Source organism: Larimichthys crocea, chromosome XXIV (assembly GCF_000972845.2).
Source record: "Larimichthys crocea isolate SSNF chromosome XXIV, L_crocea_2.0, whole genome shotgun sequence".
In the NCBI taxonomy this organism is placed as follows: domain Eukaryota; kingdom Metazoa; phylum Chordata; class Actinopteri; family Sciaenidae; genus Larimichthys; species Larimichthys crocea.
Genome location: NC_040034.1, coordinates 11,701,283 through 11,718,627, shown reverse-complemented (window position 1 = coordinate 11,718,627; position 17,345 = coordinate 11,701,283). Strand labels below are relative to the sequence as shown.

The 17,345-nt window shown below is 43.9% G+C and overlaps 1 protein-coding gene across 1 annotated transcript in view; it reads left to right on the top strand.

Annotated features, from left to right (window-relative positions):
* Positions 1 to 17,345, top strand: part of kif26ab (kinesin family member 26Ab) — a 63,114-nt gene that overhangs the window by 15,112 nt on the left and 30,657 nt on the right. The window contains exons 3-4 of the mRNA XM_019276650.2: positions 10,258 to 10,734; positions 15,735 to 15,946. Of these exons, the coding sequence (XP_019132195.2) occupies positions 10,258 to 10,734; positions 15,735 to 15,946 (689 nt within the window). The remainder of the gene's footprint in view (positions 1 to 10,257; positions 10,735 to 15,734; positions 15,947 to 17,345) is intronic.

Here is a 17,345-nt window from a genome sequence, read left to right as displayed (position 1 = left end):
TCATGCTCTTAAGTGCAATTAAAGCACATCACTCACGGCTTATGCAGACAGACACAGTCAGATGAATACCATCGTACCCTTGAGCCAAAAGTATAAATCTCATTGCAGACTCATTCTTTCTATTATCACTTTGTTTGAGATGGTCCCTGCTTGCAGTGTGACTCTGAATACCGTGTCTGCGTCTTCCTTCTACTTTCTCCATCATGGCGAATTCCTCAACTCTCACTGAGCTCTGTGCTGTGTAGTGACATTTCATGTGAGCAGTCAGAAAGAAAAACCCTGCAGAATATGAAGAGCACAATTCAAGACAAGAACTCAACAAAGCTGCCAACAACTCCAAGGTTATCTCCTCATTTTACAATGTGAAATGACAGCAGCAACATCCTTGTCCGCCCATGTTGCCGTCCCTGTCATGAGAATAGACAGTTTTGTAACTTGTTCCCAGGTTTGTGAGAGGTTGTGCTGAAAAAAAAGGCTGGATTGGCAGTATCCCCAAGTAAGGTCATGTCTATTTAGGCAGTGATTTGTCCGTCCTCTTAGTCATGTAGAGGCTCGTTCAAACGCGTGGATGAGTTACAAAGCCTTTACAAATTGTTCTGCTTTCTGTTGTGTCTGCTGGTGTTTGAATATTATATTAGTCTAACAGCTATTGGCAATGTCAGTCTTTCAGAGTGACGATTGGTCAGTCTGTCTGTCCAGCACTTTGTTTTAGACTTCTCTAGCACCAGCAGTAGGTTCACATTCTTGGCTTCTAATAAAATATATGAACTAGTATGGACAGATTACTATAAAATCTCTGCAAAGAGTGGAAGAATCATAATGACTGATTATCTGATCCCTTTCCTAACGCTACCGTTTTCATCCTTCCTGTGAAATCTCTTAACATTACTAGATGGATTGGCACAAAATCTGGTACAGACATTCATGGTTTCCAGAAGATGTATCCCACTGATGTTGGTGATCTCCTGATTTTTCCTTTAGCCCCACCAGGAATGCATTTAAATGTGTTCAACAAACAGTATACCTGCTCTACATCAGCATGTTTACATTGACACTGTGAGGATGTTAGTGTGTCGACATTAGCATTTAGCTAGTCTGCAAGACAAATATGTTTCATTTAACTTTCATGTGAATTCATAATAACCAGAGATATTTATTATTTAGGGGAAAAAATGGCTTTCAGCCTAACCGATTCACACCAACTGATTTGAACAATAAGTGAAATGGTTGTGGAGTTGCTTGTTGTTGTAGGCCACAAGGCCATTTGCAGAATGCTATTGTTCCTGAAAGACAAAAGTGGCAAAATGTGCATGTGAAACAATTTTGATAAGGCAAGCATTTTCTAGGATGGTGAATGAAAATCCTTCAGACTCAGTAAGTGGATTAGTGCGCACCATTCTCCAGCGAGATAGTTCAGCCTACTTCCTTATCTCGCTGATGTTCAATTGAATGTGTCTAGACGTCTCAATTAGCAGTAAGAAAAAAAAACACAAAAAAAACTGATAATGGTTAGCGCTTATCTCAGTGTGTTTATTTTTACCAGTACTCTCACCACCAGCTTCCAATGTTTAGTTCTCATAAACAGACAGTTTTCCATTAATACAACCCTTCCTGGCTGAAAGCCTGGGCTGATGTTTAAATTTCTATTATTAGTGATAATTGTGTTCTCTGGGAAGTCATTGGCATGGTAATGACATCTTTCATGATAAATTAGTACCCCCCCCCCCACCTCTGTCTGCTGTACCTACACAAGGCTGTTGCACCAAAACGACTCCGCCGCTCGCAACTCCACTGCTCCATTGTTCTGTCGACACGCAGCAGCTTTGTGAGACACAAAGCATGTCACTCTCTGAGATAATGCTCTGCAGACTGGGAGTGGATGTGATAGGGACGCTCAGCACAGCTCACCTTGGCTCAGGATTTGATTTGTGCTTTGCTGTACAAACACGGTTAAGGAGCCAAAAATTGGGGGACTAACCTTTAACTATTCGTTCTATAGTCCCTACAGCTTTTGTGGTGCTAATCAGTTAGCCTGTTGCTCACATGTCTGCGTTGGCACACGGGCCGATAAGTGAAAATTGAGATATCTGCCGAATAAAAAAGTGCCATGCTCAACAGTAACCACTTACAGAGCCTCATTATGTGGCTTCTCCTCACAGACTGAATCTATAGAGTCACTTCATGCGTAGAGAGAGAGAGAGTGGGAGGCAGACTGACACTCCAGGAGCAACTGAAAACTTGAATATTTATCCATATGGCAGCTTGCCAGTGTAATTACTGTGCCGTCCATTACAGGGGTTGAATAATTGTTGTAGGATACTCAACATTTCACCTTGTCATCATTTTCATACCACTCTATTTTCATGACTGGGAGTATGTGCAGCTATGCATTTTCGTAAAAAGGTGTCTGGGATAATATATCGCAATAATCATATAAAATGTGGCCAGTGTGCTAATATTGTAGATCCATATGTTCATCTGCATGGCAACTGTGCTGCTTGGCATGAAAAAGTATTTAAATGTTGATCTAAAAATGATGAATTCTAATCATGTGGTTGATGCGTAGACTGAGATTTTTTCCATTATGAGATCTGGAGGAAGTTGATGAAGATACCCAACGCAATTACGCTGTTTGAGCATGAGTAACTCCCTTTGCATCTTTCTTGCATAATTAACCATTCGCATACACACTTGTCACACTTTCCCCCCCTTACTGTGGCTGACGGAGTCCTGCGATGGAGATTAAGCTTCAGCAGTGGTTTGTTTTCTCTCTAAATAAACTGCAGGGAACTGGGAGTGCTCTGTGGAAATGAAAAGTTCTCCCGCAGAACAAACTGCGGTGAATGCAGCTCGTTCGATGTGACAGTTCAGACAGAGAAGAAGCAGGTGGCTGTCATTACTTTGGTAGACTGAATAGGGGTTTTAAATACAAGTGAAGTAGTGGTTTGGACTGTTTGAAGGAACTATTGTATCAGGATCCTCTGCATTGCAGTGAGTGTTTTAGAGTGGGCTCTTAGACAAAAATAGATCTTTCAACAAGCTCCAGTGGATGGTTGGAAATACTGAATACTGTTCAGGTCCACTCTGCACACTAATTAGGACTATATGAAACAGTGGTGAAATTTTGATTCTGTGGTCATATTCTTTTATGCATATTTTCTCTCCAAACAGTAGACTCAGAGGAGATGACCAAGTATTAATCTCAATTTTTCATTTACCATGCACTCTGAGAATGTGCCAGACATTTTTTTTAACCCTCCTCCCCTCTTTTCAACCTTCATCGCCTCATTCCACTTCATCACCCCCCTTTTTGCCCTTGCGTTCACCTGCAGTTTACAGCAACACCTGGCTTCTGCCTATCCAGCTTGCCTGTTGAATTTTTCATTATGTAGTCATTTTGGTTCGTTTCCATAGCTGAGCCTGGTTGGGGGAAAAAGAGAAACTACCCTGAGAGCATCTCAGAGCCAGAAAATTACCCATTCTAATTAGAAGTGCAGGATTGATGGTGCAAGTGTTCATAAACACAATTCACTGTGTCCCTGGTGAAGACAGCAAAGCAAGCAGCCCTGCTGCTGTCTGACTTACTCTGCAGCAGCTATGAGCAGGGAGGTGGAAAATATATGAAGAGGAAAAAATATTTTCTTCCTTCTAGTTTGTCTAGTGATACATTTGAGCTTTACATTTTCCACTGTTGAGGGAAGTTTAGAGGATTGTTTTGATTAATTTGCAAACAAAGAGCATTGCTTCATCTCTTCCATTACCACCAGATGTCCGATGAAGACATCTTTCTTGCAGTAAGTCCCTCGCTCTCCCACTGGTAAGTCCAGGCTGGACCTCCCAATGGTCTGACCTCGGCCAAAGCGCCGATGAAAGCTTGACACTGAGCTGAGACAGTGAAGGCTGCCTTGGGTCCACATAGGGGAGAGAGACGGAGAGAGAGAGAGAGAGAGAGAGAGAGAGAGAGAGAGAGAGAGATGTTGGAGGGGAGGGTGGTGGGACTTTTCAGACTGTCCAAACAGTCTGAAAAGGGCTTGTTTTCTTTATGTGCGTGAGTGAACAGGAAAAGGTAATTAACTGGCCAAGTGGCGAAAGGCTGGAGTGATGGATGGGAGTGGTGTAAAGAGACAGCCACACAAGGGGAGACACACACACACACACACACACACACACATATTTCACCCATTGCTCCTTCTAACATAGAGCCTGGTTAAGTAAACCTTTTTATGTAATTACGCTTTTATAAAAACATGTATGTGCGACTCATTTTGCCCTCAGTAAGAGGAGCTACAAACAGTCACACCCTGATAAATGGGTCGACCATATGGAGTGGTGACACATCGTTATACTCGGTCATTAATGGTTGCAGGGTGGTTTGGCAAAGACTCCTGAGTGATTACATCTGACTCTATCTATGTTTAACCTGAGGGTCAACAGGATCTGTGGTCTTTTTATTTTTGATGGACAGTGACATCTGTTTTTATGGATGACAGGAAGAGCTGTAGGCTGCAGCCATAGTGTACAATGATCTGTATCACAGTGCAAGTAAGCCCAAAACAAAGCGACATGTCACACAAGATCTTATCCAGGTTTTCTTAAAAAAAATAAATGATTTTGTGGTGAATCTTGTTTGTTTCTTTCGACCCTGCAATCGTCCATCAGAGGATGTGACACTGTGATATCCTGGACAGGTGGCGCTACGTCAAAGTGTCACCAAGGGGTAAAGCCTCTTTGCATTTTCTGTCAGCAGTTCACTGACAGTTAAAAGGAGGAAAAGGCTAAATCACACAGGCCAGACAGACTGGCATCTGTCTCTGTGAGCTCCACACGAACAGATGCTTGACGCAGGGAGACTTGGCTGTTCATTTAAAGGAATATTGATGCAAAAATCTGATACGCTCTCTAAACCAAGGTAATCGTCTGTTTGATTTAGAAATGGGGACGTTTGTTCATTGTAATGTTTTGTTGACTTTGTAAGTAAACTGTTTGTCTTCAAGATAGCTGCAGAATTAGGTAATACTAGCTCATCTATCTTAGAAGAATGTCATGTTCTTGACTGTTTTTGCAGAATTGAAAAGGTTTCACAAGTAGCACTGAATATTCAGTCTTACTTAGTTTTTAAAGTGAGTCAGAGTGAAACAGGAGCAGCAGCCTGTGAAAAAGCAAGAATGGAATTGATTTTTGCAACCATATCTCTCGCAAAAGCATAAAGTAAGATAACGGGATAAGAGTCTAAATGCAGCCTCACTCAGACAAAAGCCAAATTTCACATTAGAAATTCCGAAGAAGAAGCAGGGATATTTCATCATAATTTGATGGAATCTCATTGTGCTCCAATAAAACACCCAAAGAGTGACAGAAAACTGAAGCACCTAAACTTTTTCACACAGCCACCGAGAATGAATGAATACATTACTGTAGTGGTGTGTGCTTTTTGTCCGAGGCAGTTTTATCAGGTAGGTAATGACAGTGTACTTGTGTTGCTGCAGATACCGTTGCTTTGTTTGGGGAAAGTCTTATTACAGGTTGGTTTAATCTTGTCAAGTCAGCAAACAGGGGCAAACATCTGTTTGATGTGATTTGGTGAGCCGTCCCATTTTTGTGTTCTACCAAAGGCGTTCCCACAGAGTTAAATAGCATGCTAGTGTGACATCCTGAGTCATTGTCTTCTCTGCCTCCGAGCAGGCAGTGGTTAAATTTAATGGTCTGTATCCGAGATCTGCTGCTGCACTAAAAGCTCTACCTGATATCTAATCAGGCCTTCCAGCCCTCCGGTCCTTCAGGAGATCCAAGTCGAGTTGGCTAGCTTGGGAAAGCGGTTGAGAGAGGTGGAGGTGGTGGGGATAGTTGAGAAGGAGCAGGGGGCAGAGAGGGATTACACCACTGGATGTGTTGCTTTTATCCTGGGAACGTAATCTGCCTTAATGCCCTGTGCTCACCCGGGGCAAGGCCAGCAGCTGTGCTCGTTTTTCTCCGACTTGGCTGTCAGAGTGAGCCAGGCTACCTGTGGGAAAGCAGGCCAGCTTGAAGCTCTCGTCAGGACCCCGGGACCTGGACTGGGCTCCTGTGGTTTATTGGGGCCAATCCCTTTGAGACTTATGGAGATGGTGTGTGGTTAGGGTCAACACTGTCTCAGGCCAAGTAAACAGAGATGGCTTGGTCGCATCCTTACAGGGAAGCAGAGGAAGGGAAAGTCAGGAGTTGAAAGGGCATTAGATTGGGCAGCTGCTGTGTGGTCTTTATTTTACAAGAAATGCAGTCATAGGAAGTACTTAAGAATTGTAATGTGTAAACAGGACTGGTGCTGGTGAGAACAAAGTTTAGTGAGGACAGATATAAAACAGTGTGGTGTTGTACTGACTCCTTTTGAGGAATGTTTCCATGAATAATAAAACAGAAACCTGGAAGGGGAAGGAAGGAAGGAAAGAAAGAAAGACTGAACAATTTAATCTTCAGGAGTTAAACTGGCTCGTGTTTCCGTTTACTGAACAGTTACAATGAATACAGAGGATTATTGCTTATTGTTACAATGCCAGCTCTGGATTGATTCTAGGTTTGTTGCACTCTGACTCATGTTAGAAATAAGAAAGTAAACCAGATTCAACACAATGCTTCAGATTGTCTGCAATTTTAAAACCGCTCACATATAAGCTGACAAGCCGCGGGCTGCACTTTGTCAGAACTTTTCACTTTATTTTTTCATCACTGTAGATGCACGTTGATACAATTTTCACTTCATTTCACTTTCTGCCTCTGCTCCAGTGGGTCATGCGCAGCTTTTATGTCTGAGAAATATCTGTTGGGCTCAACCGGAATAGAAAATATGGTTTCCCAGAGTATTTTGCTTTCAATGGAGCGTGCCTAAAAGTCTCTCGGCTAGCGAGGGGGCTCATGCATTTCAAATCACTATGACCTTCCCTTGATTTAGGTCAGTTTGCTGCTGTATGTATGGCCTGGCGCTCCATATCAGAGGCACATCAGACGCTGAATGCAGAAACAGCAGTTTCGCTTTGTCTGGTTAGAGAAAAAGTGTACTGATGAGGCGAGGTAAATGAGGTGTGATTTGAGTAAAAATCCTGTATGTGACTTTACCCGGTGGTTTGCACCCTAAGGAGGCATGGGAGAGAAATCATGCACTTCTTTCTCCCTGTCCCCTCATCCATAAGTGGTTACGGCTGAGCTTGTTTCCATCAGCCTCTGGGCATGGGCTGTCTGTGATGACACTCTCCATCAACCCAGAGAGACAGTCAGTGGTTCTCTCTGCCGCTGCTGCTGCTGCCCTGGTTTTCATCACAGTTAGAGTGAGGGACAGAGACAAACTTAGGTCTCTAAGGGCTGTGAAAGGCTCATTCCACAGGCAAGGCTTTCTCTCCCCAGTGCTCTCACCACACCTCCTTAACATAATAAGGCCATAGCATCTGACTACATTTGTCCCCAGAGTTTAATAAAGATCAGTGCTGACAGGCAGTAAACCAACACAACCACCCACAAGCCTCCAGGCAAGGGCCACAACCCCGGCCTACCTCCTCCCACCTTACTTTTTTTCTCTCTCTGTCCTCTTATCCTCACTCGTACACTCTGACTCTCTCTCTCTCTTTGCGGATAGACCTCGGGTTGAAAACCAAAACCATCTCCCACTTGTGCAGAACAATGACTGAGGAGTCAGAGCCCTGAAGTAGTTCCACGCCTCTCCGCCGACGGGAATGCTTTGAACATTTTGATTGTGTTGATGCTGTGCGTTACATACTTCACTCAAGCAGTGCTACTCTTCACACCCACTTGCACCTGTCAGTAATAGATCATATGGATGATAAAAGAAACAATATGGCTTTAGGGCCGGGAGCACTCATGCATCATCTGCTTCATGTTTTCCACTTTATACTTATGCACAAGATCTCTTACATAAAAGAATAACTACATGGTGACTTTTCAGTCAAGTTAAATGTGTATATTTTTATATCCAGAGTGATGTGTCAAATATCTATTAATCTTGATGTCCTTTTTGATGTGGTGTCCTCTTCTCCATCATTTATATACCATATAAAGATGGATTCTGTGGCCTTCACTTTCATCATATCCACATCATTCACGTCCTCCACGTCCTCAACGTCATCATCCTCATCATCAGTGCTACCAACCTCATAAGCCTCGTGGCCCTGACCCTTTATTCACTCCGTTGGGTGTAAAGCTTACAGACAGCTTTACAGGAGAAGCCCCGCTCTCTAACCTCCAGAATCCTAACTGAATAGCAGATGGGCTCAGCTTTGTGTGTGTTTTTATTAGCTCCCCTAAATCAACACCTAACAATGCATGGAGAGAGAGAGAGAGAGCGAGAGAGAGAGAGAGAAATTGATTTCTTCCATCTACCAATGCCCCGAGGTGGGTAAGGGGTGGTCGGAGGGTAAAGGGTGAGGGGTGATGGAAGGGCGGAGTTGACTGGTTATGACTTGGCTTCAATTTCCTGTCTAGGATGCATATACATGAAGCCAGACCAGGCTGTGGAAATAGCAGCCGGTGGTGTTTTCTGTAGCTCTGTCTCATATTTTATTCCAATTTTGTCAAAGACCGGTTTATCTTTCAGTGGAACTGTCCTGTCCTGCACTAGAGATCGTTCACGTGTCAGGATCTAGCAGCATTAGATATGAAGCTCTAGCATTTAGCATTTCTATTATAAGCTTCTTACCTTTAAATCCATTCCTTACTGAGATATACTCTAGCATCAACATTCACTTGATACCATACTGCACTTGATCTCCTGTTGACCAGTCGTCAACCCGTTGGGGTTTCTCATTTATTGTGAGATTTATGGGTTTTTCTACATCCTGAGTGTGTTTTCTAGTTGTGCTTGCATCCTGTCCGTGCCTGCCCATGTGTAAACTAAGTAGCCAGTATAGTGAATCATTAACCAGAACCACTCAGGCCAGTCCTGTACATGATTGTCCTCTAAGTAGAGGGATGATATGGAGATTATGCTTATCCATCAGGGTACACTGAGTATAATTTAGATGGTACAGCTTTCTGAGAATAAGAGAAATGCACAGATATCTACATTTTTCTGTAAGGCTGTGGGAAGGTTGCGTGATCATACTTTTAATTCTGTGGGTGTTTGCAGGGAAAGGTCATCTAAAAGTCTTTGTATTGAGCTGCTTTCATTGAGAGGAGATTTAGGGTCCCTCAGCCTGCATCTGTGGTCTCTGGGTCTATTGGGTTATCTGTATTAAGTGGCACTGCATTAGGGTAGAGGATTGTTGTTTCCCCGCTGCTTCACTCCTCCTGATCACCTCAGAGGTTCCACGGAGCAAAGGCCTCATAAACATTTATGTTTGGGCTGTGGGCTCATGTCTTAGGCCATGACTCCACTGGGCAGAAGCCTAGAGCCCCTTTATGCCTCTTAAGAGACTGTGCTGTCTGTGTTTGTGTGTAAATGTTTGTTTGAGTGTTTATTTCAGTAAAAACAAAAAGAAAGTTATGTTCCGCCCTCGCTTAAGATTTAAATAGTACACCGATAGTTTTGTGTGATTACAGCTTCCTGGAAGAAGTATTTATTTTCTCATTTGGTGGCTTATTCATATGTTTTCATGCTGGGACATTTATGTAAATGTATGGCTTGAGGGCGCAAAAGTCCCTTCAGCTGTTGTTTTCTTTTGTCATTCCTCCCAAGCAGAGATGGACACTCTAGGGAGCATTCTTAGAGATAAAGTGAAAGGACAAAACTCCACTGGACATCGTCTTTAAAAGCAGTAATAAGCTGAAATCTCCTCAGCCCTCTTCTTTCTAAATCTTCACAAAATAAATGAAAGGCACATTTCCCTTGTTTTCTTTTTCTTCTTTTTTTTGTATGTGAGGAATGTCTCTGTGGGATCTTCAACTAATCCCTCAGAGCCTTATTTTCAGAGTTGTTCCTCACGTTTGGCTTGTTTGGACTTAACTCCCCTGCAGACGCTGTGAAATGAGCACATGCCTGGTGAACCTGATCAGTAGTCTTAAGTTGCATGCAGGCAAAAGCATCTCAATATAAACAAACAACCATTTTGAATAAAGAGGAAGTGGTTAAATTAGGGAGTGAGTGTCCCGGAGGGCAGTCATGGACCACACTGGTAGCAGACCACTGACGCGCCTGGAAAATGTGAACAACATAGAGGAAATCCTTTCAAATGAACAGATATGCTTGAGATCAACTTGCTACATGCATAAAGTTGTATATGGGCATATTGTATATGGAGTTAAAGCCTCTTTCTTTCGTGTGTGTTTACTTTGCAGGACCCTGGATATGCAACCTTCCTGTTTGAGCAGCTTCAAACACCTGGGAGCCATGAAGCTGGTGTCAGCTGTTGCCAGGTGTGCGGCACCCCTCTCCACCAACTGAGGCAGGAGGCCTTGCAGACGCTTCACGCTCCCATCCTCACCATCAGCTCAGACATCACCACCATGCCCACTACATCTTTTATACCACAGCCTGCTAGACTCACCATGTCGTCCTCCGGTGTCCATGCAAAACAACTGTCCAAAGGCCAACCAACTGCGCATTCTGTCCTGCCCTTGGGGGAGCGGCACAAGGTACCAGGCTGGTCGCAGAGTCCCTCCGTCTCTTCTGGGCCTAAGACAAGTGTCCAGGTGACAGTGGCAGGAGGGCAGCTCAGTGGATCCCTGAGCTCTGTCACCATTCAGGCACAGCAGTATCTTGAGGGCATGTGGAGCATCTCCAGGGTCAACAACTTCCTCCCTCAGCCTAAACCGGTATGTTTTTTGATTTGTGTGTATCCTTTTTCACATTTTATGCATTAGAGCAACTTTAAAATAGCAAAACAGTAGAATGAGCTTACATTCAAATAGTAGGAGATAACTACTAACTACTATGTCTAGCTACTTGAGTGCCCTTTTGAAGTTTTGAGGGCCATAAAACCATCATGTACTTAGTATGTAATAGATATGACTTTTTATGGCAATGCAGTCACAAGGAAAAGTCATAAGAAATATTCCAAATAATGAAATCAAACAAATATGAATCGGAAAATACTTGGAGAACACAAAAAAAAGGTCATCAGGTCAAGTCTTGTTACTACAAATGTCACATTTCAGACTGTTAGAAGAGATGAAACCCTGCAGAGAATCTGCGAGTCAGAGCTCTGCAGGAGTGCTGACCTCTCATTCCTCAGTAGTCATGGAGCCTGAGTGATCTCAGGTCAGAGGTCATCGCAACACTAATCTGCTGACCTCCTCCTCAAGGGCATTTCAAATGACCACCCCACAGCCTCACCATAACTCTTCTCTCGTTTTGGATAAGCATTAGTCTGTGCTTTGTTAGATGTCTAAGAGACTTGGAGAGATCCTGAGTTTTGCCCTTGGCGTGGTGGGATTAATCATGCTCTGCCTTGTTTATGACTTTAAGTAATTGTGCACCGTGGTGTTTTTCTTCCAACATAAGTTCTACAGCGAAAGGTTTGAGTGTTGACAGTGATATTTAGCATCTTAGAGCATATTTCTGGCTGCTGATATTGAGGTGTCCTTTTCACTGATGTGTCTCTTCCTGCATTGACGGGGACATCTGGCTCCCTCCAGACCTCATTTACAAACCTGTGACATTCTTCACCAGACAGACTCAGTGTACAGACCAAACAGCATGTGCTAACATCAACTAGTCATTACATTTTAAAATGACCCTTTAGATATATAAGCTGTAAATTTCAGTTTTAACTGTGTTGATAACTGCAGTGTGTTATGCATCTTGGCAGTGTTATTCTTTCCTTTCTGCTTTGACAATTGAAGACAGATTTTCACTCCTCCCTTTAATGTCAACAAGTGCCTTGAGAGATGGTTTATGGAAGGCCATCAAAAGCTTTTAACTGCATGTACACAATCTAGGGCAAATTCAACAGCCTGGCACAGAAGGGAGAGGCTGACTTGTGCTCTTCATCTATGTGTCTAAAAGCAATTAGTGGCCCTTGGAGCTGCGATGGGTTGCTCAATGCCACATAGCTGAGGCTGGGGCCCTCCTTAGACAGAGAGAAATGTCCCTTCAGGACATGAAGTTACAAACACAGCAGAAATGGGTGTTATTTTCTCAAGCTTATTTCTTTCATTAAAACCAGATCCTTCAGAATGACAAACACCCCCCCACACACACACATACACACACACACAATCGAGGACTGGGAGTTGTGCTGTGCCGAAAGGCACAAGCTTCAATTCATTATTCCCTCTTGGTTTTTTGGGGGGGAGCATGCAGTGTTGTTCAGACAAAGAAGGAGAGATGGACTGTGTGTGTGTTAGACTGAAATCATTCAGAGTCTTTTAACCAGGGAGCCTGGGGCGCTCCCACACACAGCCCATTATAGGGCACCTTGAATCTCCCATTTGGGAAAAGGCTCTGGTTAACATCTGGAATGATGTTTGTGGTCGATGGAATTGAAACTATCTGCCTCCCTATTTGTGATAGGCTGACACTGGTTCATATGAGTGTAGCTGCCTTGAACTTTGGAAATGGCACCAACTGCACCTTTCCGAGATGGTCTTTTGCAGGTCTAGAACCTGATACAAAGCCCCAACTTAGATAAGCTCCAAATTCAACTACTTAAGTAATTCCTGGTGTTATATTGGCTGTTTGACTGAAGAAAGAGAGAGTAGTGTAATACTACTTTTCAAAACTGATTGCCGGAATCTGCAATTCTCCCTTTGCTCTGTAAAAACCTAAACCACATGTGCCCTAATCTACATAGACCAAGTGCTCTTGACCCATGAGGGTTTCCGTTATTAGCCCACTGGTTGCCTGCTGCCACTGCCTGCTTCGTTGCCACCAGTTTGAAGCCCAGCAGATGATCTTGGCTCCTGCTTCTTTGGTGCAGCTGGGCTAGTATGGCAGTGTGCCACAGAGAACATGATGATAAGAAGAAAAGGATACAGGAAGGAAAGAGAAGGAAAATTCCCAGTCTTGCCAAATTAGGAAACAATTAAAAATTGGCGATGATGTTTTGGTATTTGCTGATAGACATTGGACATTTTCAGAGCAGAGCTAAATTTGAGAGTGTTTTACTCTAGTTCTTTTCCCACATGACAGAACTCCACTGTTGTTAGAAGTCAATTCTCACCTCACTTGGTTTCTGTTAGTTACAGAGGCCAGCCAAGCACGACAGCCAGATTAACACAAGGCCTATTTCACTTCTGCAGTAATCGTCTGTTGACCGATGGGATCATAGGTCACAGGGGAGTCCTGGCACTCTGAGCAGCTGAGGAGATGGACTTCTTATAGGGTGCTGGCCATCCCTACACACTTTAGACTTTAAAAGAAGCACTTTACTGAACTATTTTTCTATCTTTCTATTCTCCACTCTCTTCATTATGTTCAAATCTTTCGTTTTGTCTCTCCCCCTCCTCCTCCTTTTTCCACTCTTTCTTTCCAGTGGCAAACCAAGGCAAAGGGATCACAGAGGGCTGGGGGTTAAAGGGTGGAAGGCCAGCTCATTACTGACTCTCAGTGCAGACGGTCGAGCACACATGGCTCCACTGACACTGCCTAATAACCTGACCAGGGGATAGATTGTATTTTCAGCCAGTATCAGGGCCAGTCCAGGTCCAAGGCTACAGAGAGCAGCTTGGCTGAAGGACTCCAGGCTTAATACCAAGGGGAATACTCTTTGATAGGGTATGATGAGCTTGAGTGTCTGCACACCTATATATGTGTTTGAGTCTGTTTTGTATACATTTTGAACCCACACCCCAAACCATCCTTGTCAGGTCCTGAAATCTGCTGCCACTTGATTTTTAAACTGCCACTACCCCAACTCAATCAGTGACGGATTTGATGTGCTATACACATCAGCTTCCTGTACGGCTGCGTGTGAAGTGCTCTAGTCTTTCGTGCCAAAGTGTAATGGGTCTACTTCCCTGGTATGCGCAGAGTTCCTAACCTGTCACAGACACCAGTATGGTGTGAGGCTTTCCACTTTGGCATCTGTGTGAGGATCTGTATTTGGCTCATTTCAGCTTGCAGCCAGTTTTTCTATGGTGTACTTCTCAAGCTTTAACTTCACACACAACGCAGCTTGATATCAGACTTAACCTCTATGATAAAGTCTCGAGAGAGCATAACCAGAACTCAGCTGTGATTTGTAACTCAGATAACAAGCTCAAAAGTTAGAAATGGGAAAGTGGTGATTCATGAAGCAGATACACTGTGGGCCTACTGTTTGACAAATGGTCAGTGAAGCTTTTCTGGGAGAAGATAATGCAGCCATGCTTTAATATAGCAACACATTGTACTGCATGTAAAGCTAACAGTGACCGCACTCAGAGAAGCAATACCCAAGCCTCTCATGCGAATGTCAGAATGTAAATATGTCCTCACATCTTGATGTATAGCGTTCACATGTCAGGGCTGGCATATAAATAGTGCAGCTGTCGGCTTGTGTTGACAAATGGCAGATAATGGAAGGCCGTACACTTTACCAAAAAGATTGTAAAGGATGTTATTTTAGTTGCCAAACATGGATCTGGGGCAAACACTGGGGTGGTAAATATGCAGAGGGCCTGAACTGTGTTTATAATACATATCCTGTCAAATGGCACTGAGGCTGCAGCGCTGTGTTGTGCTCAATTCAAGGTCGTTGCTGATTACACAATGTTTGTGTGTCAGTGTTATAAATGTTTTTAGGAAAACTTTGGCCCTTATTTATTTAATTTTTCCATTGCTGAGAAGCCACAGAACCAGTTCTTGTCAGCTGCTATTGATCATTGTCTTGCAGGATAAACTAGCGGCTCCGGTGAGGATTAACCTTTTGTCAGTATGGTGAGTCCAGCTCAAGTATAGTCTCGTAGTTAGCTTCTGGCTCGTATAATTAGCTCTCTGCACTCCTTCAGCTGGACAACGAGCAATCAGTGAACCACTGCAGGAGCCCTAGAGCTTCATGCCTACTCAGCTACACCTGTTTTAACTTCAACCTTAAACAGAAACTAAGAAACTAAGATAGTTTAGTGTGTGACTGGCTGCTTTGTGGACTATGCATCTGTAGTTGTGCTGTGTAAAAAAACACATTTTCAGTAAGTTAATAAAAATCTGGTTAATACTTGTTTGTCTTTATCTAGCTCTAAACTTACTGTGATGATCATAGCTGTTTATGGATGACCTGCTGCAGAACATACATAATAAACACGAAGACGTTCGGCTGGTTATGTCCTGGGTAGCTTTAGAATTAGTTACCTGAAAAACAGATGCAGCTCACCTCAGTTAACTTCGGTTGAATTACGAAGCTGCCAAAGCTGGGTGTGTTCATGCAGGCACAGTTTTCGATACCTCGTAAACATTTAGCCCGTGGAACTGATCTCATTTCTCACATTGTTGTTTGCTCCCTACAGAACTTGCTTTTAGATCAACCTGCAGCATGACACGTTCCTCTTTGCTGACGGGTATTAGCCATGTAGGTACAGATATAATCGGGAGCACAGTGAAGTAAATCGCCTGTGATTTAATTACTAATTAAATGTGGGTTATCACTTAATTACAGTAGGCTACAGCCAGAGCAACCTCAAGAGTGTTGCCAGAATCAATGAATGGTGCAGCATCCTTGCAGTTCTGTGGGGAGCTGCTGTGGATACTGCTGACTCCCGCTAACTGGTGCTGGCTGCAGCAGCTGCCTGTCCATCTGTGGCATAGGGGAAGTAATTACGTGGAATGAAGGTGGGCAGGACCGGTAAAAGTTGTTTGTCGTGGTTGTGGTCTTATCTCTGTATCTGTATATCAACAGGCCCAGGGTTTGATAGGAGATGCAGACGTGGATGTTACAGCCTCGGAGGCTCCAGTCACCACCATGACCACCAGCACCAGCAGCATTAGCAGCAGCACCCTGACGCCCTGCCGACTGAGGAGCTCCAGCCAACAGGGACTGCCAGCACCCATCACCAGTGCATCCCCCTCCCCCTCTCCCTCTTCATCTGCAGCAGCTTCCTTCTTCATTAGGTAAGCACCTCCCCTGTACTGTCAAATCGCATCACGGTTGAGTGTGTCAAAAGGTAGGGAGATTAGATTGAGCTGTTGTGGTGTTAAACGAAGTGTTTAGTGTTTGTGTGAGCCTGCATGCACTCAGGCTTCTCAGTGTGTGTGTGTGTGTGTGCATGAAGAGAGCTGAAGAGGAGATATGCACAGACTCGCCTTCAGATGTCTGTCGATGGTTGTGGTTCATGGTGTTAACTTCCATGTGGGCACCTTTTCCATGGAGATGTTGTTCTTGCCATGGTTGAATTATAGCATTGCCTTGGGATACGCACCATCATGGGGCTAAATGAACCTTTATTTACAGGCACCAGTGCCTATGAATGGATAATAGAATTACATGATTTGATATGAAGACGTAGTGTCTCACGAAGGGGCTTAGGTTAAAGCTGAGTATTGTCCTGAGGTATTTCATGTTTAGTTTTTTTTTCTTCTTTGTTTTACTTCTTCAACTTAATGCAGCTCTTCAGATTTTGCAGCTATGCAGTTATTTTTTTATGTCGCTGAAAACATTTGGCCCCGGTGTATCTCAAGCAGAGGGGGGCTTTTTTAGCACTGCTTGGCTCTGGTGTTGTTGCCCCGGAGAGTACTTCACCCTCTACAGGCGGGTGGATAGCTGGTGCTATGTGCTATATTGTCATTGATAGATTTCTTGGCAGGCTGGTCAGTGCATATATTCCCTGCCTCTACTCTCCAAGGAGTGCTATGCCATAATGAATGTTGGCGGAAGGGAATCTGGCTAAGAATGATGCATAGGACCATTGAAGCTCTGCACCACAGGAGGTGAAGAGACTTGTGGAGTGTGACAGGAAACCCATGGGGGATCTGTGGAGCTTAGCCTTTCTCCAAGCACCCCAAATGGAGTTTGTCTTGCCAGCTTTCTCACAATCAGAGTATATCAGTGGGACCATGAGGCCTCTTCTTTGGCTAAGGGGACATTCCAGATAAATCCACTAAATATGCAACTTCCTGTGCGTGCTGCTTCCCGTCACAAGAGCAGTAATCCTGAACAACAGCAAGGTGTGGGCCTCCGCTAGACAGGGTTAATTCCCGACACTGATTTATTAGTTCTCATGTTTTCTTTGGACCTGAGCTCAAAAAGAGTCGCATAGAGAGTCGAGTCTAGCCAGCCAGTGTGGGCTAGGCGCAGGGAAAAAGAGGGAGGTGGACTTGTTATTTCCCCTGTAGCAAGTCCTGGTGGGGCACAAGTGCAGTAAAAGGGTTCCACCTTTCATTTCATCCCAGTGATAATTTGCTGCCAAGAATGTGGTGTTTTACTTGGCCCAGAGAAACACAATGATGATGGGCCAACTTAGAACAGCATCACAGTCTGCAGATACAGAAAAGATTGGTGGAGATGCATTGT